The sequence below is a fragment of the Dermacentor variabilis genome, chromosome 4 (assembly GCF_050947875.1).
Source record: "Dermacentor variabilis isolate Ectoservices chromosome 4, ASM5094787v1, whole genome shotgun sequence".
NCBI lineage: Eukaryota > Metazoa > Arthropoda > Arachnida > Ixodida > Ixodidae > Dermacentor > Dermacentor variabilis.
In genome coordinates this window covers 108,489,476-108,513,326 of record NC_134571.1, presented here as the reverse complement: position 1 = coordinate 108,513,326, position 23,851 = coordinate 108,489,476, and the positions used below count along the sequence as shown (strand labels likewise).

Below are 23,851 nucleotides of genomic sequence, written 5' to 3'. Positions count from 1 at the left end.
GGACGGCACATGTACATCCAGCAACACACTCTCAATTCGATGAACGCTCTGGATTAATAAAGTAGTCCGGTCAGTCACAACAGCCCCACAGGTCGACGACCAAGCAACCAGAACAAACTAGAAAAGAGCACACCAAAGTGGAACGTTCGTGATTCCGCACCACTGCAGCGAACTATGCGCACATTCGGAGCCGACCATGGCGTCTCGCTTTTCTTTTTTTTTTTCTTTTCTTGCCCGGGAGGGCACAGTAACAAAACAGGAATCATTAAAGAAAAAAAAGTTCCCGGACCAGACGGAGCAGCAACAACCCACCTGGTCCGGCCGGGCTTCATGCTGACGGCGTCTCGCTGTTGGCGAGCGAGCGCGGAAGAGCCGTGACGAACGACGCGACCGACCCGGCGCGGCACGCAGGGGCGATATCCCGGTCGATGACGGCAAGCTAAGGTAATCCGTGCGGCGCCTCTTCTTCTTCCACAAGCACAACCTCGGCGGCGGTGACGGTAGTACTCGAACAGAACTCGGTCGGCGACGGCACTGCTGACCGGACCGTTGCGGAGCTCACATGTCCACGGGGCAACGAACCACCACTCATCCGGAGATGATGCGCGGTCGCGACACAGAAAACAGGTAGCGGGAAGCCACGTCCGCCGCCGGCGGCGGTAGAGCCGGTACTGAAGATCGACGCTTCTTAACAACTCGGGAACCACACAGGGAAATAGAAGGTTCTGGGACGAACAACACGAAGCGGAGTCGGTAAGCCTCCTCCTGCTGCTGCTGGTAACAGACGTCTCTCACCAGGAATCGCACCGGTCCACAAGTATTCCCGGCAGAGGAGCGAGCAGCAGCGTCCGGAAAGGCGATAAAAGAAAGGCAATGCACCACACGCGCACTATACTGTCGATCCGGCACCTTCGCGTCGACGCACGCAATCCCAGTTGGAGATGGACACCACAACACAGACCGTGCCGCCGCGGATTCTCACACGGGCGAGCGAGAGGACGACCGGCCGCCAGCTAGCCAGCCCCGTCAGCAGCAGCCCACTTCCCCCTCACCTGTCCTGCCGAGCTCAGCGGAACACGGCGGTGCGCGCTGCCAGACGGGCAGCCAGAAGGCGAGTAGGTTGCAGGCCGAGAGCGCACCGAGGCAGAAGACCGGAGAGGGGGGTCACGTGACTTCCACCGGCACCGTCCGGAGCGAGGGTAGAGTAGCGAGTGGGGGGGATAGATGAACGTACAGTGAGAGGAGGACTGGGGGCGAGGAACGAGTATGGGCGTGGAACGTTGGTGGCAGCGGTGCAAAAGAAAAGCGAAACGGCCGCTGCTCTCGGCCCTACCTGCGAGCTTTCTTTTGTGTACGCAGCACAAACGGCACGAGGTGCACCTTGTGGAGAAACCGCTGCTAAGTCTGATGTTGGCTGGCCCACTGGAGGGAGGCGAACCGTCGATCGGGAGGGGGATCGGAGAGAAAAAAAAAAATTTAAAAATGAAGAGTCTGTGGTCGTATTTGCGCAGGCACAAGTGCACTCACATGACTTGCCCCGGAGGCCCGATGACAGTGCAGCCGCAGCAGCAGCTGGTGGAGCAGAGAGGAAGTGCACGTACTCGAAGCGGGGCGACGAGCGCGAATTCACTGTGTGCGCCAGGCAGCTAAATGTACACACAGCGCTGCCGCGGCTGCTGAGCCAACTGGCGGCGCTTGGTGCGCCCTTCGATTGACCCAATGACTGCCGCCGCCTTTGAATACACAACGATGAACTGCGTGCCTTTCGGGACCGCGCAAGGAGAAGCGGGATGGAGAGTTCGCGAAGAGAAAGTCGGAAGAAAGACGGTCCGGTGAGGCTGGATATGGAACGCGCGTAGGCGTGATCAAATAGATTATATGTTAGTTGTTCCGGGGAGTCTGTGCGAGCGCGCCTTCCTATTAGCACACGGCGTGCGGAACACAACGGGTACTTCTATGTCACTAATGAAACAAAGATTCTTAAAACTCTCGATACAGGAGCCTTGAGCTGTACCCTATTTCGCGCGTACGCAGGTCATCGGTGTTATCGAAAGCATGCGCATGTATCTCCAGAAGTCATGAGACAAGTCCAGCGCCTTTCCGAGTGCAGTCCTAACGTGCCCTGTAAAAATTTACTCACTTCTCTCTACATTTTCTCCCCAGATGGTCACAGCCAAAAGAGGGGGAATGCCGTACGGTTTATTATATATATATATATATATATATATATATATATATATATATATATATATATATATATATATATATATATATATATATATATATATAACAGTTTCAACAACCAGCGCTTTAGATTCTCTCAAAGAAGAAAGGATAACAGGACAGGAAGGAAGCTGAAAGAGGTACATTCCTGTAGACTTGTCCGTTTGCAGAGAAAAAAAAAGAAGATATCCTTCCTCCAGCCCATTATATTTTGTCTTCTAAAGCGCTGTCTTTTTCTCCCTGACCACTGACAATGTGTGCATCCCCAGAAATTTTTATATGTGCAAGGTTACGAACAATGTTATACAGCTTCAGAATTCGGTTCACAAGGGGGTGGATGGCGATACGTCTTCTACAGCTGCGCGACCACAAATGAATGGCCATGGGAATCCTAAGCGCTGACGCCATGGATCTCGGAACGTGGACAACGCTGTTCTAATTGCAAACCCGAAGTGATGAAGTTATCAACTTCCTTGAAATGAAGAATGTACGTCAAGTCCTCAGTCCGGAGTAAAAACGCACTTCCCGGATGGATGGATGGATGGATGGATGGATGGATGGATGGATGGATGGATGGATGAATGGATGGATGGTGGATGGATGGATGGAGGACGAGTCGAGCGGTACCGCCTGTCCTGTCCACTCCTTCGTGTTGCGTCCCGTTTGAAGCCGCGGTTCTTTTCGTCTTTAAACATGTCGGACCAACTGGCCCAAACTTCAACCCTCTTGAACCCAAAATTGACTTCGCCCACCCGCAAAATGTGGGTGACCCACTCTCAAAATTCACTTTGCCCAAATCGAGCATGCATCACCAAGTGAAAAGCATCGCGCGGAACAGTCGTACTGCTTTCGCATTCAATGCACATAAGGAGACTTATTTGCCCATGTAACTCCTTTAAATGCCGTAGTTACCGCACTCTTTGAACTTTGCGAGCTCATTATATATATATATATATATATATATATATATATATATATATATATATATATATATATATATATATATATATATATATATATATATATATATATATATATATATATATATACTTACAACCGTCAATTTAATTTCCTGAACTATCAACGAGGTAGCTATTATAGTTCATCGAGGACACCGGGGAAACCGAGTACAATCTTCGAATCACGCACGGAAATTTATCGAAAAAGGCAGGGTTCAATAATTCTTTCCAACGCTTCTCTTCAAGTCAGAAACGTGAAATTTTTGCCACGCGCAGCAGCATACACTGGACAGAATTTCCACTATATTCACTGAATTTGAAGTTGTGGTCTTGTGCAACTGTTTTGCGACCCCGGGAAACATCGCGGATAACGGCGGATATATTATGACACTCCCGAACGCTTGAATAACTTTCCACAAATACTGTGCACAACCTACGCTCATTAAAGGGACACTAAAGAGAAAAATGATTTCTTCTGGATCAGTAAATTGCCTCTCTACCACACCAAAAACGCCACTCTTAGCACGATAAGACGCTTGGTAAGCCAGAAAAAACGCAAGAACGAAAGACTGGTGGAGACGCCCCTTGAAGTTGCCGCGCCTGGTCGCTGTGACGTCATGAATTTTGATGGCATCTTCTAGGGCCTACCTAATTATATAGCGGTACAGATTGACTACATTGTGTTCTAAAGGAACCAAATATTCAACATGGCAAGTTTCGAGAACCTTTACTCAGTCAACGCGGCCCAAATGCGAAAACATACTTTGGAATTCCTGACGGTCACACTGACGTACCGGCGTCGGGGTTTAGACCCGAAATTCAAGTACCGATACTTCAACCTTCATTTTCTCGTCTAATAATCCAACTGTTATATTGAAATGACTGCCTGTTGTGTTTTGAAACAATGCTTTATTAGTCTAAACTGATTTGTTGTTTCGCTTTAGTGTTCCTTTAAGCATTTATCTTGGTCTCTCCCATCATGTGTCCTTCTTCGACGAAATATAAGGTATTTCATTTAAGATCTTCCATATATATATATATATATATATATATATATATATATATATATATATATATATATATATATATATATATATATATATATATATATATATATATATATATATATATATATATATATATATATATAAATTAGGGGGCAAAAGTTAGAGACTGGTAGGGCATATTTCGTTCTTGTCCGTTATATTGTTTTACTCGTTCTAAATATACGCTCTTCCAGCAAAATTAATTGAATACCAAATAAACGAATCAACCATCGTTTTTTTTAACGTAATGTAGTATAGGCTAAACAGCTAAGCTTCTCAACGTCACAGCTATATACGTGCCGTTCGCAACAGAGAGCAACGTCAGCGCTGTGTTAATTCGCCTTACCGTCGTTGACGTCTGCGTGGCGTGCGGGAAATGCGGTATGATGCACTTTTATCGTATTTATGAAAATACCGCTACTAAAAAAAAAATGCACCACGCTTTCGTTCACTCAAGGGCGGCAGACTTCGAATATATTTAATATACGCCAGCTTTCGCTCGAGTGTCAAGGAAAAACGAGGCACGTACCATAATCATTCATTAACAATGTTAATTAATACTATTATATATGCGGCCACTTACTCGAAGAAGGTGGGCAGCCTTCATTAGTTTGTAACAGCCGCATTTATTATTATTCTTTACCAAAGAGCAAAATTCGGGGATAATTAGTCGGCTTTAACTCGGTTTTCGTTAATTTTGTTCGGGCTGCAAAAATCTAACTGATCGGATTTCACCCCAAAACGAAGGACCCTAAATATATATTTTTATCAATAAGGCTTCGACCATATGGCAAGTTGGTTTTGCATTGTTCTGTTTATACTGCGTTGTACTGTTCACAAGGACAAAATAAGTGATACGGACACGCATCTGCGCACTGCTTTCAACTGTTTATCATTCTCGTGCACACGTCAAATGTATACAATATAGGCTGACGGAAAGTGAACGCAAAACATCAAATGAAAGTTGAAAGTGGAAGTCATTTAAACACATTTTATTTCATAATGACAAGTGTGGTTTGATCTAGCGATCGTCCATGAATCTAAATGTTGCTTTTCGCAGTGCCACAGAACGTGCGCTGACGTGGTTTCCCGAGTAATATTTTAGCGTGAAATAAATAAGGTTACAAGATTTCACGCGCTTTTTTAAAGTCTTCAGCAAGCCGATGCCTTGGTCCTATAAAACTCTAAAACCCAAGGAAAAAAACAGTCACAGTAAGTTAGCCATCAGGTCCAGCGTCGTAAATCATTTCATATAATCGAATTTCTAGATCCAGTTTCAGTTTACAGTAAGGATACTGTATAATGACGTCACGGCACAATATCTTCCTGGGAAACGAAACCTAAACTGACAGTAGAAAAGCTATTACACTAAACTATTACCGGAGCTCAGTGGCTTGTCGCTATTTTTTCTACGGTCTGGAGGTGGTTGCACTTTATTTAAGGACAGAAATGAACAGTCTAAAATATCGTGTGTCTTTATTTGCTTTTTTGGTATACATGCTTTCACTATACTTTTACTATATTTTTTTACAGTTTCGTAAAACAAGAACAAAAAATAAAACGAAAGGCGGGTGGCGACGCCATCTTGAAGTTCCTGAAACAGGACGCTGTGACGTCATAGATTTTGGCAGGGTCATATGCTCGGGCCTAGTTAACCTTCTTTTGCCGGTAAGGAGTCACTACATTGCATTCAAATAGAACGAAATACTGAACCTGGCATGTTTCAAGACGTTTGAGTGAATTGCAGCGGCCCAAATACGTAAGTGTATATATTTGTAAATCGCGGCGTCATGTACCAGGTGTTCCAGCGAACACTTCAAATATTTTCTAAAGGTTGCCTGTGGCAGATATTACAATTCTAGTCCATGAGATGGTATACTTGATGAGGCATACATTACTTGCAGAAAAATTTGAAATGCATGATCGATTAATTAAGAAAAATTCACTCATCAAGCTTTTAACGAGTTACCTCATGACCCATATTGCAATTTACAAATGATAGCCGTGGAGTTCGCAAGGCGGATCCACTTGGAACGAATTCTCAGGATGACACCAATTTCGATATAATAATTCCCGAACTTTGCGGACAAATATGCAATTGGCGTTCGAGTTATTTTCTTAACAAAACGTCGTTTTATGCATTCATTTTGAATGCATAAAAACCTTTGAAAAGGTTTCGATAGTGTTTGCTGAAACACCCTGTATAATGACGTACGGGTGAAGTTTGTGCGCGAAATGATATAATAAAAACAAAACAGTGAACTTAATTTTGTATCGTAATAAATCAATTACCGTTTTCTACTGTAATAAACCAATTACCGCGAAACCCAGTATTTTGAAAGAATACCTTGTCACTCCAAACTAACTTAATGTTCCTTTTTAGTGGTTCTTTGAACCTCAATGTTTCGACCCAACACGTCAGCCCAGACTGAACGAACGGACTATACATATATATATATATATATATATATATATATATATATATATATATATATATATATATATATATATATATATATATATATATATATATATATATATATATGTATATATTCTTTCTCAAGGATACGGATATATATATATTCTTTCTCAAGTGCGTCATAACACAGGGAAACGTTTTCTACGCACAGTTCAACTCATTCATACTCTCTAGATGATTTCTCTAAAATAGTCCATGCCAGCCGTGACTATCTGGCAGACACTGAGCTATGGTAACATATTTTACTATGTATTCTAACAGCTTACAGTTCTGTAAAATTTGATTTATAGATACCGGTCCATTGTTCGTACGTCCTCAATCAGGCTCACTGCTTCCGAAGGACACTAATGAGTCGGTATAGTACCGCACGCTCATGTGTAGGTCGTGGGTTCGGTTCTTGTTGGAGGTAAATTGTATTTCATTTCACCCCGTTTCTTGTTCTACAGCGTACAATATGAATAAAAAAAAACAGCTATATTACTCTATGGTTCCCTTGGATTCATTGCCTGCTGGTTTCACATGTAATAGCACGTTATTCAGATTAGAAGACTCAGACTCGCTTCTATACTCAAACTCACACCTAATCGGACTCAAACTCACGCCCGCTTGGACTCGTTCAGGCTTAGACACGCGGGTCAGTTAGAATGAGTGAGTCGACTAATGAGTTCACTGACTTACACGAGATATTGCCTTCGGGCTTGATGCCGTTCCTGATTCGCATATTTGCGGTTCTGTCACGGGACGTATGCCGCTCAGATAACCTCTGCGGGCCAGATGATTCCGAAGCCCTGTCCCAGAAAGCGCACTTAATGCGTTCTATGCATCCTCTTGCAAATCATGCAGCCCGTCCCCTATACCTTTCGTAGGCGCACTGCTTTCGTGCAACATCGACAGGAGGTGCTTCGGTGTGGACCAGTTCTGGGCTAGTCAGGCCTGTGAAACGTATTACCGGAGCAACAGACGGGAAGCAGAGAGTATAGGTAGAGACACCACAAAACGCACCCGAGCTCCTCCCCTCTTCCGGCGATGCCGAAGCCTACTCCTTGTTTGGGATCTGACTGCTGGTACGATCTGTTGGGAACTCGGCGCTGACGCCCGTGGTTGTACCTGGGTCGCAAGCCCCAAGGGTAGCGTTGGCCTGGCGGCCTGGGGTACAACTCGAAGCATCCGAAGGTCCCGGCAAAGCATGAGTCGACTGGTAACAACGAAACAACTTGTTTATTTTAACATCGCAAAGAGTTGGCGGTCAGGTTTGACCGAAGTAGAGAGACGGGAGAGCACTTCACTCAGCAGAAGAAATCGGAGCCCTCGATTGGCGTCCGGGGGCAGCTGTTTTTATACTCTCGCAGTTGAGGGCAAGAAGGAACCCCCTCAAAAGACGAGCACGTGAATGTACAATGGGCTAATGGTGACGCACACTGTCGTAGCGATGCCGTAGCACCATGTCGTGGCGCTGCGCACGATCTCGTAGCACCTGGTCGTGGCGCTGCGCAGCACACGGTCGTGGCGCTGCGCAGCACACTGTCGTGGCGCTGCCGGTCGGACACAATGACTGTAACGAGAAGATGGTCCCTGCTTTGGCATCGCCTGTTTCGGGCACAATGACTGGAACGAGATCCCTGCTTTGGCATCGCCTGTTTCGGGCCCAATAACTGGAATGAGATCCCTGCTTTGGCATCGCCTGTTTCGGGCACAATGACTGGAACGAAATCCCTAGGCGGTCGCATCGCCGCAGACGCGCCTGGAAACACCTGGCGATGAGTGTTGCGGTGCCTGGAAACACCTGGCGATGAGTGTTGCGGTGACGACGATCGGGCCAAAATGTCCGCCGCCCCGCCGCCGTTGCGCCGGCAAAACCACGTGTCGCAGGCGAAACGCAACAGACCGCCCCGCCGGGGAAAGGAGATCCCGATGGACAGGGGACTGCATCCGCTGTCCGGAGGGATGTCGCTCGATGATGCTCATAACCGAAGTCGGGCGTCCCTTGACGTTTCTTGAGCGCAGCGCACAGAGAAGGCCTCGTTCTCTCGTTCAGGTTCGCACGGGACACTGCAAAGTGACTTCGGGAGAGTTCACATTTTTGTTCTCGTTCCCGGCAAGCGTTAGAACTACGCTGAAAACTCAACCGCTCAGTCAGCAAGCACGGCACAACCCTCACTAAGCCCTGCCAGGCTCTTTCCCCTTTTTATACCACTGCCTAGTTCCTTACAGTAGTCTAGCATCACTCAGAACGCGTCCACAAATTGAAAAATTGCACTAGAAAGCATATCATCACTTTGAAACACTAAACAAAAGCAATATGTTAAAAAAAATCCTGCCTCAGGAAGAAAAACATCAGTAACAAACAATTTTGAGGCTGATTCCTACGTTAGGGGCTTCGACTTAAGCCATCGGCGTTACCGTTGAGACTCCCCTTTTTGTAACGCACCTCAAAGGAATATTGTTGTAAAGCGAGGCTCCAGCGCAGGAGGCGGCCATTTTTGGGAGAGATGGTCTGCAGCCATTGGAGAGGGCAGTGATCTGTCTCAATGATAAACCTCGAGCCGGCTAGATAGCATGACAATTTCTGAACGGCCCACACGAGACATGCACACTCTTTCTCGGTGGCGCTATACGCCTGCTCACGACTGGTCAGCTTACGACTAGCATACAGGACGGGGTGTTCTACTTCTCCATTTTCCCGTTGGCACAGTACAACGCCCATGCCTCGCTCACTAGCATCGCACTGAACAATGAACCCTTTTGTATAGTCTGGCGATCGTAGCACAGGCTGGCTTGTTAGGGCACTCTTTAGGGCGCTAAAAGCTCTTTCCTTTGTCTCGTCCCAGACGACTGTTTGAGGCTCTGTCTTTCTTAGAGCATCTGTCAGGGGAGCCGCGATATCAGAGTACCTAGGGATGTACCTCTGATAGTAGCCGGCGACACCTAAGAACGACCGAATATCGGTCTTTGTGCGCGGTTGCGGAAAGTCTCGCACAGCGGCCACTTTTATTTCAGAGGGGCGGCGACGACCCTGACCAATCACGTGACCGAGGTAGACAACCTCGGCCTGTGCTAACTGGCACTTAGGAGCCTTTACTGTCAAGCCTGCTTCGCGCAGGCGGGTTAGCACTGCCCGCAAGTGTGTCATATGCTCAGACCAGGATGCGGAGAATATCGCTACGTCGTCTAGATACGGTAAAGCGAATTCTTGCTGTCCCCGCAACACTTTATCCATGAGACTTGAAAAACAGTATGGCGCGTTCTTCAAACCAAAACTCAACACTTTAGGACGGAATGTTCCCATTGGTGAAATGAACGCCGCATACCTACTAGCCTCTTCTGTAAGTGGAACCTGCCAATAACCCCTGACAAGATCTAGGGTGGAAATAAACTGAGCGCTACTAACTTTCTCAAGGCGCTCCTCGATGTTAGGGATCGGATAAATTTGATCCTTAGTGATGGAATTAAGCCTGCGGTAGTCGACGCAAGGACGAGGTTCCTTGCCCGGTACCTCAACTAAAATCAAAGGGGAGGTATAATCACTCTCACCTGCCTCAATAACACCGAGCTGTAGCATTTTCTTTACCTCAGCCTCCATAATATCGCTCTGGCGGGGTGACACCCGATACGCCTTGGATCGTACTGGCTCTGTGGAGGTAAGTTCTATATCATGAGTAAGTACAGAAGTCCTACCAGGCCTCTCAGAGAACAGACCTTGAAACTCTTGTAATAGCTGGTGTAGTTCGGTTTTCTGCTCAGGCGACAGCGGTGCTTTACTGATAAGGTCACTAATGACTTGACCGGTGTCTTCCCTGTTCGTCACTGAGCCTAGTCCCGGAAGCTCGACCGGAAGCTCTTCAGGAACGTTTACCATCATGCACACCACTGCTTCCCTTTGTCTATAAGGTTTGAGCAGATTACAGTGGTAAACTTGCTGTGCTTTCCGCTTTCCTGGCAGACTTACCACGTAGTTAACGTCCGACAGTTTCTGAACAATTCGCGCTGGGCCCTCCCACTGCACGTCTAGTTTGTTGTTTAGCGATGTGCGCAATATCATGACCTCATCGCCAACCTCAAAACGACGGGCCCTGGCTGTCCGATCATAATAAACCTTGGCCCTCTGCTGGGCCTTTGTCATTGCTTCACCTGACAACTCCTGTGCCCTTCTTAAGCGTTCGAGGAGCTTAAGCACGTACTCCACCACGACTGGGTCGTCGCCCCTACCTTCCCATGATTCTCGAAGCATGCGAAGCGGAGATCGAAGCGAGCGACCGTACACCAGTTCAGCTGGCGAAAACCCCGTAGCCGCATGCGGCGCGGTCCTTAAAGCAAACATCACCCCAGGCAGACACAGCTCCCAGTCAGTTTGATGTTCAAAACACAAGGCTCTCAACACGCGCTTCATGACGGAGTGGAGCTTCTCAACGGAATTCGACTGTGGGTGGTACACTGAGCTGTGTAGCAGCTTTACCCCACACCTTTCGAGAAAAGTTGTCGTCAAAGCGCTAGTAAACACTGTGCCCTGATCTGATTGAATTTCTGCAGGAAAACCAACTCGCGCAAATATGGACAGTAGAGCATTAACTATCTCAACTGAGCTGAGTTCTTTAAGCGGCACTGCTTCAGGGAACTTTGTCGCTGGGCAGATCACAGTCAAAATGTGTCTGTACCCCGTGGCTGTTACCGGCAGAGGTCCCACTGTATCAATAACGAGCCGTCTAAAAGGCTCCGTAATGATAGGTACCAATTTCAACGGCGCCCTCGATTTGTCCCCTGGTTTGCCCACCCGCTGACAAGTGTCACATGTCCTCACGAAATGGTCTGCGTCCCGAAAACACCCTGGCCAATAGTACTCTTGCAAGAGACGGTCCTTAGTTTTCTTAACTCCTAGGTGTCCGGACCACGAACCCCCATGTGACAAGCGCAACAGATCCTGACGATAGCATTGAGGCACGACCAGCTGATCGAACTCCACTCCTCGGCGGTCTAGATACTTCCGGTACAGGACTCCACCTCTTTCCACAAAACGCGCAGTTTTCCTGGCGATACCTTCTTTGACATTGCAGCGCACGTTTTCCAGGCTGCCATCCTTTTTTTGCTCGGCTATCAAAGCCGTCCGGCTGACTTTTAGCAACCTATCAAGTCCGTCTGACGTAGGCGCGATGAGCAAATCAGTAGATAGCTCTTCTAACTTTCCCGCGTCGGGATTTTCCTCTCCAGTATCTGGCGCCTTCAACGCTACAGACTCAATTTTATTCTGTTCGGGCGTGCTCTGAATATCAGCTTGCTGCGCCTCTGACCCTTTTTCGTTGTTTGATAACGTCGGCCCCGCAACTACCGCCTTTGCAGCGAGCTCCCGAACCTTCGATCTGGTTAAGGCCTGAACACTAGCTTCACCAAACAAAAGCCCCTTCTCGCGCAGGAGGTGATCGGACCTGTTTGAAAATAGGTACGGGTACTGGGGTGGCAGCATAGATGACACTGCCGCCTCCGTCTCAAGCGCTCCGAAAGGTCCTTCAATAAGCACTTTTGCTACCGGCAGACACACGCTATGAGCTTCCACGGCTTGCTTGATCCACGCGCACTCGCCCGTGAACATATGGGGTTCTACGTAAGACGGGTGAACTACATCCATCGTAGCTGCGGAATCGCGAAGCACTCGGCACTCTTTCCCGTTTACGAGGAGGTCTCGCATGTAAGGCTCAAGAAGCTTCATGTTCTCGTCAGTGCTGCCTATTGAAAAAAACACAACTTTTGGTGTTGTTTCCGGACACTGCGCCGAAAAGTGACCCGGCTTCTGGCACGTATAACAAACGCCCGCTCGCCTCATCTCGAACCGCTTTCTGCGTTTGGCTGCCGCCGTCTCTTTACGTTTGGTCGGACTGCTTTCACTCGCATCCTCACTACGCGTGTCCCCCTTAAATCTCATGGGCGTGAACCTTGGCCTCTCAGACTTGGAGCCAAATTCACCCTTTTGACCGTCCTTAGCTCCGCGAGCTCGACGCGTCACAAACTCCTCGGCTAGCTCAGCGGCTCTAGCCACCGTACTCACGTCTGGCCTATCCAAGACCCAGTATCGCACGTTCTCCGGTAACCGACTATAAAACTGTTCTAGCCCGAAACACTGCAGAACTTTATCGTGGTCACCAAACGCTTTCTCTTCTTTGAGCCACTCCTGCATGTTCGACATAAGCCTATACGCAAACTCTGTATATGACTCACTTCTGCCTTTCTCATTTTCCCGAAACTTCCGACGGAACGCTTCCGCAGACAGCCGGTACTTTTTTAGCAGACTCGATTTTACTTTGTCGAAATCCTCTGCTTCCTCTCTATCCAAGCGAGCGACTACGTCGGCCGCCTCGCCGGGTAACAAAGTGAGCAAGCGCTGTGGCCACGTTTCCCGAGAGAACCCCTGCTTCTCGCACGTTCGCTCAAAGTTAACCAGGAACAAACCAATGTCCTCTCCAAGCTTAAACGGCCGCATCAGGTCAGTCATTTTGAACAATACGCGTTCTCCTGCACCGTGTGCCTGACTTCCATTACGAGCGCGTTCCATCTCTACCTCGAGACGCTTCATTTCCAAAGCGTGTTCGCGCTCTTCTTTTTCTTTCTGCTCTTTAAGTTCGCGCTCTTCTTTTTTTGACCTCTCCTCAATAGTCTCAAGGCATTCCGACAGCTCGTCATCCTCAGCCTCTAACTCAAGAATAGCCGTTATCAGTTCCGGTTTTCTTAGTTTGTCTGAGACATCCAGACCCAACTCTCTTGCAAGCTCCAACAATTTCGGTTTGCGCAACGACTTCAAATCCATGGCTGCTCTGAATGCTGCTTTCTCTACTGCTTACTATTGTCTTGCCGCAAACTAACCCGGCAGCAACGACAACCACAATTACCAGCTCTGTTTCTAACACTAACAAAAGCCTGGCAAAGCTCAGAAGAAGAAAGTCCCGCACTCACCAAACCTCGCAGGCAGGAATTCCGCGCAGTCGTTCCGCTGCAGGCAACCAGTCGTCACACAGGGCTCGTTGCACTGCTCCCGGATCGTCGTTGAGCTGCTCAGCATACAGTCAACTGCATCTCTTTGCTGCTGGCCTCCGTTGTCGCGATCTCGCCGCTGGCAGACCGTTGTTTGAAGTCGTAGGCGATCTCACCGCTGGCAACCAGATGTTTGGGATCTGACTGCTGGTACGATCTGTTGGGAACTCGGCGCTGACGCCCGTGGTTGTACCTGGGTCGCAAGCCCCAAGGGTAGCGTTGGCCTGGCGGCCTGGGGTACAACTCGAAGCATCCGAAGGTCCCGGCAAAGCATGAGTCGACTGGTAACAACGAAACAACTTGTTTATTTTAACATCGCAAAGAGTTGGCGGTCAGGTTTGACCGAAGTAGAGAGACGGGAGAGCACTTCACTCAGCAGAAGAAATCGGAGCCCTCGATTGGCGTCCGGGGGCAGCTGTTTTTATACTCTCGCAGTTGAGGGCAAGAAGGAACCCCCTCAAAAGACGAGCACGTGAATGTACAATGGGCTAATGGTGACGCACACTGTCGTAGCGATGCCGTAGCACCATGTCGTGGCGCTGCGCACGATCTCGTAGCACCTGGTCGTGGCGCTGCGCAGCACACGGTCGTGGCGCTGCGCAGCACACTGTCGTGGCGCTGCCGGTCGGACACAATGACTGTAACGAGAAGATGGTCCCTGCTTTGGCATCGCCTGTTTCGGGCACAATGACTGGAACGAGATCCCTGCTTTGGCATCGCCTGTTTCGGGCCCAATAACTGGAATGAGATCCCTGCTTTGGCATCGCCTGTTTCGGGCACAATGACTGGAACGAAATCCCTAGGCGGTCGCATCGCCGCAGACGCGCCTGGAAACACCTGGCGATGAGTGTTGCGGTGCCTGGAAACACCTGGCGATGAGTGTTGCGGTGACGACGATCGGGCCAAAATGTCCGCCGCCCCGCCGCCGTTGCGCCGGCAAAACCACGTGTCGCAGGCGAAACGCAACATCCTCCGCCCCCCCCCCCCCCCACAGACGCCTAAAATGTCACTGCCAGAGTTTTATCACCACCATCATAAGCTTACTGCCCCCCCCCCTCAAGCCCATACGCCTGAAATGTAATTTGTCACCTACATCATTTGAAGTTTCTTTGGAGCTGCCTAGACCTTTTCACTTAAAGCTTTATTACGGCTAATAGCTCCCTGAATACTTTCGCTTTATTTCTGCAAATCCTGACAATAGGAGCACGAGCGCATTAGAAACACTAGCGGCGGCTGCGTCATCCGTATTTTCTCACTTCAACATTGTTTTAAATTTCCACTGTAAACACCACGCACATACGCAATATATTTAAATATACACGCAGGACAAAGTTTATTATATTTTAGAAAGAGAAGGAGGTAGCCAATGAAAAATTATTTCTCAAAGTATGGATAGCTTATGCCAAGAGAATGAATATGTTGCTGTATGTTCGCTTCGAATTGCTTTGCGCGCTTTTTGACCTGGGAAGAAACCTGCAGACTTCAGACCCTTTCGGCAGAGCCTTTTAACAACGGTGTGTGAGATGCACATGAATAACATGTGCCTCAGTGTTGCTTCTCTTTCCAGTAAGCAATGCTAACTACTCATAAAAAAAGTCTTCTAATAATTTACAACATTAATTAGGGATGGAAACATCGTCACTTGCACGCAGAGGTCATAAATATATCGAGGGTATCCCGATTAACTATCATGCAGCCAGATTTTAAGAAAGGAGCAATTTCGTTACTCGAAGAAAGCCTATTGCATATTTTTTCCGGTACAGTGCAGTAGCTGCCAGTAATTTTTTTCATTACTGAGATTTAATTCGGTAATTGCGATTATTTATCTAACTCGAGACGTACTATCTTAATTATCAAGGTATCAATGAGGCATTTGTATGCACAGCCAAGGGGCATCTAATTGCGGTATTTTCAACGACGTACTAGTTGCGCACAAATTTTTTCCGACTGATAAGTAAACCCCGCGAAATATGAAAAATACCACGTCCTTGCGCTCCCACCCACATCATAAAGCAGTGCCCTCGAACAAGCTTCCTATGAGTTATCCAGAATCAAATAAAGGAAATAAAGAAGAAAAAAACGTGATCGAGCCAGTGCCTTATCTGCTGTACCCCGGCTGAAGCAACACGTCGCGTTTGGAGTTAGTTTCAAACAAGCTGTGACAGCTGTTGTCTTAGCGTAAATAAAGTACACGGATGATTCACTTTTTTTTTTTGGGGGGGGGGGGCACAAAACATATCGCCACAACAGCGAATTCACAACGTCAGTGCAGAGGTATAAAGGTGCGCATTGTTCCATCTCAGTCGCCATGTCTCTCTCTAATGAGCAGAAAGAAAACATGACAGTTGCCTTGGGAGCTGCAGATTGGAACAAGAGGAAGGCCGCAAATATATATCAGTCACGGAAGTGTGACGGTAGACCGAAAGCATCGGCTATCATCAGAGATTGTGAAAACCCGAGAGAGACCGGCAGCTTCCAAAAACAGCGGTGGAGGACTCCGTTTTTGGGTCCGATAGCCCACGCACGGATGTTCTATAGGATTTATGGCCTCAAAGCCTCATGCTAGCGCGCGGGACATGACCGCCCAGGTACCTATTTCCAAGTCATCAGTTTGGAAGATTCTAAATGACGCGGCCTTTCACCCGTACCACCTTAAGCTGCATCAATGCTTGAAAGATAGGGACCTTCACAATCGTCTAGATTTCTTGAGTCCTCACAAAAGCCGATGAGTCCCCGGACTTTGTGAGGAACATCATGCGCACAGATGAAACCAATTTTTGCAGAAACGGCCAGGTCACTTCGCATAGTGCGCACTATTGGAGCGACTCCCCTTCACACTGGACAAAGCGCGCTCGGCATCAGTGCCAGTGCATGGTCGTTCAATGTGTGGTGCGGAATTTACGCGTTATATAATCGGTCCCACTTTCTTCGATCACACGTTGACTAGACAGTGTTACGTAAACGAAATCCTTGAAGGAGTGGTGGATAAGTTTCTCACAGCGAAGTCCCGCTGTCAAGTCTTCCAGTTGGCCCACACAAAAACGGTCAGACATGCGGCAGGAAAAACCGGTCTGCCTTCGACTATTAGAATGCTTCGCATTAAAAGTGAGAGGAAAGACGGGGGGGGGGGGGGGGGGGAACGCGCAAGGACAGCATCACGTGATTGAAGGACATGCGCCAGTCGCGCTCAAGAAGCATAACAGTGCCTTCACTGCTTTGCGCGACAAGGGCAAGGTTTAACGAAGGGATACGTTTGAAAAAAAAATTATTTAGTTACAACAACGCGGAGGTCCTTGGCTTCTGTTGGATTCATGTGTTTCACTGATTTGCGTCCGATGCCCGATGGGGATGGCGTTCCACTAGCATCTGCACAGACAGAAGACGGTCTAGTGGTGTTGCCCAGTCGTCCCAATTGCATTCGTAGGCGATTTGCTTAAAGGAAAACCATACAGCGAAGATCAAATTGTAGCACTACGTAAACCTCCTAAAATACGTAAAAAAAGAAACAACCCTACTTACCGTGAGAGGAGGCCTCGTAAGCAAGAAAAGCAACAAAAAACAAATGACTGGTGGCGCCACGTACTCGCCTTCGAATTCCCACACTATAGCACGCGTAGTGACGTCACGGATTTTCATGCCCTCTCCTCTGGCCCAGTGATATGTTTTATGGGTATAGTGTTTCCTGAAAAAAAAAATTCGATGAAACTAACGAGTTTTAAGAATTTCCGCAACTTCAGAAATACGACACTATATTTTGAAATCGTTTACGTTACACTGACGTGCCAGCGTCGGGGTTACGGCGTGAAATTAAAAAAAAAAGGAACTCCGACCTTAATTTCTTCTCCTAATAATGAATCCATGATCGTAAAAGCTGCGAAATTCGATTTTTAAAAGAATAGTTAATCAGTAAAAACGATTTAGTACTTTTCACTTCCCAGTTGTAATAACAGGACTACGAGTTGATTTTGGATTAAATTTGACCAGACGGGGGCCCCATAATGTGCGAAAACTACCGCGGTAGGGGTGGGGGGAGGTAGAAGGGTGGATGACATTGCAGTCCTGCTCTGCCACTAGCATAACCCTCGCACTGACGCGGGACACGTTAAAGAAATTAAGTGAGCGATTACGGTCCCCTCTACCATAAACCATGCAAACCGCTGCAGTCGTCAATTATACCAGAGTGGAAAAAAGAATTAACTGCGCCAGGCACAGAAGTAACCAAATCGCCCTATTTTGTTAAGCTTTCACATTCATACGCGTAAAATACAGATGAACTGGCCTTTCTGCTGTGTTGTTTACTCTAGTTTGCCCGCAGTTTCCAAGTGCCAGCGTCTTTAGGCGCTTTCGTCGGCGATATTCGCAGCTTTGTCGCGAAGACAACAGAGCCGCAACAGGACTCGATAGATAGAACTCGAGGACACTCGTATGCGCTACTACCACGTTCTGAACGTTTATCTCTACCCTATCTGCTTTCCTTATCCTTACACCTTTCGCAACATTCTTACCTTTTCATAACCTGCACCTTTTCTTCACCATAACACTATCTCTGTTCTCCTTTCTGGCCGCGGGATAGGCTCAGGTGATTGCGATAAAGGGAGGCGGCTGTTGCGCGCACACCACTGTGTTCTCTAAAAATCGTGAATTTATAGAAAAACCTTTATGTCAATGAATTAATAAATCAAAACGATATCACTACGACGCCACGTCCAAACACTTGTTCACTGAGTCTATCTCTAGTTTTTTCGCCGCGTTCACTATGAAAGAACGCGCATTTCAGGTCACAGGACCCGGGACATCCGTACAAATGTCCCCAAATAAGAGTCGTTTAATGAAAGTTTATCTAGGAACTTTAGTCCGGGTACATCCGAGGGCGAAAAGGTTTTTCATAGTGCCAACGCTGTTCTCCACGAAGGTTGCTTCAGGAATTTAATGCACTGTTTGACACGTTCACGTTGCCGAACTTCGTATCGTTGCTTCGCAACCTAGTCACCAGAATGGCCACATGGGCGAATCAGCTGTGCGTGCAAAAACAGCGCACAGGGATGCTATGCAAGGTGCCGCGAAAACTGGGTTTCCAAAAATGGATCTTCGTTCTCTCATTCGCTGCTTCGGGAAGACCGCGCATACGAGTGCCGTCATAGGAATGTAGGCATGTCGTGTACGTCAAAAGTAAATTAGCTCGCAGGACAGAGACACAAACATTTATTTTCAGAGTCGACAGAGGCCGACCCTTACAACGGGAGCTGTCTACTACAAAACACTTACTTTCAGAGAAACGTATGTTAAAGGACAACACAGTGCTGTTCACTTCATGTGTCTGTGTCATGCGCACAGATCACAGCACAGCGTGGACATCATGGTGTCTGCCCACGTCAAACGGGTGTTGACAGGTGACAAGGCCAACCCGCAGAACACATGAACTAAAAGAAAAAAAAAGGACGAATAAATAAAATAAACATTTCACCTATGATGTCATCAATGTACCTTTTTGTTCAGTTCCCGTATAGCCTTAGCTGCTATTTGGTGTTTATGTTTTTATGTACTGCTTCTATATAGATATATACCAGTGTATTGTACTTTTTTTGTCATAGTATTCTAACACAAGCATATATTGTCCATAAAAGCTCAATTGCCACCTATGGTAATGCTCACTGGGAATGCAGGTGTGCATCACTGGTATGCACCATGCAGGTAAATAAATAAATAAATGACACCAGAGACATGGGGCGGATAATAATAATATTTGGGGTTTTACGTGCCAAAACCACTTTCTGATTATGAGGCACGCCGTAGTGGAGGACTCCGGAAATTTTGACCACCTGGGGTTCTTTAACGTGCACCTAAATCTAAGCACACGGGTGTTTTCGCATTTCGCCCCCATCGAAATGCGGCCGCCGTGGCCGGGATTCGATCCCGCGACCTCGTGCTCAGCAGCCCAACACCATAGCCACTGAGCAACCACGGCGGGTAATGGGGCGGATAAGTAAGCAACCATTTTAGTCATTCTTAGCCACACACATGATTCCAATGCATGCGTTATTTTGATATAGTAAGAGAGACCAACTTCTTTAGTCTACACAAGGCTGAATGGAAAATATCCGTGTTGTCTTCCTCAACAACCAAAGAAAGCGGTAAATAATTTGCTATATCATATAAAACCAAATCGTACAAAATAAATAAATAAATAATCCAAGGAAAATAATGGCACTGACAGCAACGGGGGACTTTTCCCGCCTTTGTGGCCGAAGCAATAAACGCTGCACTATCAGCGAACAAACAGGCCATTCTGAACCAAGTGTATCATCAACCAATCAAAATGACATCCGCGTTTTGCTGGTTCCAACAGAAAAGGTAGAGTTCCTCGCATTCCGCAAATACATTTGGCTGCTAAACATCGCGCTACAGATACAGTAATACAGTAAAAATAACAAGGCTGCTCTCGCAGCAGCAGCTCTCCGCATATTTTTACCGCTGCACACCACAACGTACTCGGCCATACACGTGACATTTTCTTCACTTGACTTCACAGCAGCAAAATTTCTCGGAAACTGATTATGGTTAAGTACGTCCGACCAAACTTGCCCAGGCACAAAAAAAAAAAAAAAAAAAGTGCTCATAGCTATGCAACAAGCTGATTACTATATAATGTTGAGATACTAATCAGCCAAATCTGTATTCTTCAATCACCTTACACACGGCACGGAGTAGGCATGTGCTGCCTTTTATACGGCGCTCATGCGTGTACCAATGCTGGAAGCAGTTCATACGTGTTTTTGACAAGGATTAAAGTAGCAGGGAGCAAAACAACGTATGCAAATCGTACCCTCCTGCACCCCCTTTTTTTTTAAAACTAGTGACTAAAGTCCCACTTACCGCAGTCACCGACCCACTGCTACACTTATTCGATCTAATTGTATGTAATTTTTTTTTTGTCCATACTTACGGCGCACCGGAAAGCATTCACGGATCTGTCTCTAAACTCCGTTTTCTTACTCCCAGCGGCAACAGTAACAAAAATGCAACAGATCGTTGAAACCAGAGAGATTTCATAACAGCAACAGCCTCCTCCTCCCATAAACAATGTAAGCAATGGCGAGAGGACAGACACCGTTGCCGCGCACGGAGTGCCGAAGAGGCGTCGAACTCGATAGGCGAAGCGCGCGAGACACAACAAGCCCCAAACCCCACCGGCGGCAGTGCAAGCGAGACGCCACCGGAGCTTCCGAGTCCCAGTTCGCGAAGCGCACATCGTCGTTCCTCACGCTCGCCAACCAGCACCAGCACTTCCCACGGGGCACCCGCTTTTGGGATCGTCGGCGACCGTAGAGCCACGTAATTCTCCGTGCCGTTCGAGGAGGAGCCTCGACACAGCGCACCACACGGGCCGGCAGACCAGCGGCGTCGCTAAGCCTAGCGGAACGCCATCCGCGAAGAGAAAAAGCGCGGCGGGACTCGGCTGCGAGGCGGGCGATGATCGCGACGAGTACGCGATGTTCTTTTCGGGCAGCGCGTTGAAAAAAAAAAAAGGCTGCCCATGAATGATATACTCTCCTACGACCGCCCCCTCCGGCCCCGTCCCTGTAGCGCAGTGGATAGCGCGTTGGACTTCTAATCCAAAGGTCCCGGGTTCGAATCCCGGCAGGGATGCATGACGTCCTTAATGTGGATTATTTTTCTTTTGTTCGGCCAGACCGTTGGCAGCGTTCTGGCGCAATTTTTTTTGACCCATTGATTAAGTGCGCGCGGAATCGGCACCAGCTCCTATTTTGCCTGCGGCCCGCCGCCTCGCACAGGCAGGAGTCGTTAATTTTTCTTCTTTCTTTCTTCAGTTCTGCCAGTTTTCTAATTAAGGCAAATGATATATAGTATAATTTCTCATGACAACTACGCTTTTTAATAGAACTGGCGTGGAGAACCCAGTTCTGAGCGCCAGCGGTTGACGCTAACAAACGGGGAGACCAATGCACACGTCAGTCGGGCATGTGAAATCCCTTTGGGCTGGACCAAATGTCAGGCAACAAACCTTCGATAAATTCGAGCCTCGTTAAATCACGTGGAGCGTTAGTACAGGTGCGACGAAATGCACCGCAGCATGCATCGACGGAAACTGCTTCAATCTATTATACCTACCTGCACGACGGAGTAGGCGCTTTTCAGGGTAACTCCGACTTTCAGTCGCCGTTAAGGCTAAACGAAGAGAAGCGCAAGCGATGTTTCCTGTCCTTGCACTTACGAGAGCGTCAATGGACCACACGCACACAAATTAACACGCCGCAGAGGAAGGGGAAAAGAAAAAAAGAAAGAAAAGGAAATGAAGACGCCAGAAACGGAGCCCCAGGTGGCCAGTGATATCGACAAATCTGAACGGGTAAAAAAGAAGAAGAAAAAAAAAAAGTTGCCTGAAGTGTAAAACTCCAAACTTGAGCTTGTACTCCATTCTTTCTCCTTCACTTCTACAAGATAACAATTTGCGGAAGTGAATGGTGGTGTATTCGAAGAAGAAGAAGCTATTGGAGTTCGAAATTATCTAAAGTAAATTAAAACAGTGCAGCTGAAAATTGAAGCTGTAAAAAAATCCCGAAGTTACCGACGCGCATTGTTTCCTCCCCGCTAAATAACGGAAGCGCGAGGCAAGCGACGTCGGAATAGATCGACAGCCATTACGCCACAAGAGGCGCTTTAGTCGCACCGCCTCCGAGATGATCGCACAATGCGCTCAGATCTCGCGGCGCCGGCCATGTTTTGGTTTCGATATCAGCAGCGGGTTTCGGTTTCGGTACTACTACCCGTATTTTTCTCGTGATTCGTGCGGTTAACTACACGGATACCATTGAAAGGTGGCACCAGAGAAGTCCTTGGAATGAGGCGTCCTCATCTGCGCGCGTTAACTTTCTTTATGCTCATAATAAAGGAAAATGGACTGAAACTTTCGAAATTATTCACTCAATTTTGATATCTAGACTTGTCGAATCGGCATTTTACGTAAGACGCAGGTATTTGGAACTACCGCCGCCTTGTTCTAACACGACCATTCGAGCTTGTTTTTCTTATTTTCTTAGTTACTGTTAATATCATTATTTTTATTATTATCCCCCGATGAGCAGTATCACCATTCCAGACGAAAAGAAATACGATGACGCCCGATGAGTGGCCGCAATGCGTGCCTGCCCAGGCGGTTCGATCCCAGCTGTGATTACGTGCCTCAAGAACACTGTGATTTTTCCGTCAAAACAAACGCTGAGAAACACAAAAGGAAACAAACACGCGAAACGGGAGTACGAAGTCGAGAACACAAATCGGCGCGTTACGGCGAATCGACGTGATTCCGGGAACGCTCGATTACAGTTGCACTCACGGTAATGGCACGCTCGGCCATTCATCAGTGGCAACAAATGCCCCGTCTACCAATACAAAGCCCGGCAAGGAACAATATCGCACCCAAAGAAGTGAGAGACGACGTGCGCTTACGCCTACACAGAAGGCGTAAGGTAACAATGTAGTACAATGAAACAAGGTAGTACGTTACTCACACCACAGATTGCAGAGCCTGCATATAGCAGAGGCGACACACACAAACACACACACACACACACACACACACACACACACACACACACACACACACACACACACACACACACACACACACACACACACACACACACACACACACACACGCACACACACACACACCAAGGTCAATTCACACGGTCGCGAAGTCGAGGCTTAAATGCGGTTCCAAACCAATAAGCAGCGGCATCAATTACGGTCCTGCGATTGAAGCGCACTACCGTCTCAATAGAATTAAAAAAATGTGAAGTCACAGGCTGTTTTTCTCAATCCACGAATAATTATGAGCACTAAACTGTGCAGACTTGCTTAAATTTGCTCGTGCGATGCCTGCTGAGATGTGCCGATATTGGTATTACCGTATTAAAGGGCACTGTAAATCGTCAAAACTCTCTTATACGTAGCCACTACATATGATCCAACCTTATAAGGTTTGACCAGTAACTTTATTTTGCAACTGCCTTCTCACTAACTATTTTTTTATGTATTCAATAATATAAAGAAACTACAGATGGCACGCGTACTGTGCATGTAAAGATTAATGTGTGGCTTTCGTGAGT

The 23,851-nt window shown here is 47.4% G+C and overlaps 1 protein-coding gene and 1 non-coding gene across 2 annotated transcripts in view; one reads left to right on the top strand and one right to left on the bottom strand.

Moving 5' to 3' along the window:
* Window positions 1–1,129, bottom strand: part of LOC142579594 (uncharacterized) — a 160,626-nt gene extending 159,497 nt beyond the window's left edge. The window contains exon 1 of the mRNA XM_075689976.1: window positions 313–1,129. Within this exon, the coding sequence (XP_075546091.1) occupies window positions 313–332 (20 nt within the window). The 5' untranslated portion in view covers window positions 333–1,129. The remainder of the gene's footprint in view (window positions 1–312) is intronic.
* Window positions 1,130–21,295: 20,166 nt separating this feature from the next.
* Window positions 21,296–21,368, top strand: TRNAR-UCU (transfer RNA arginine (anticodon UCU)). Its single transcript has one exon. It is a non-coding gene; the product is annotated as a tRNA-Arg (tRNA).
* Window positions 21,369–23,851: the final 2,483 nt, after the last annotated feature.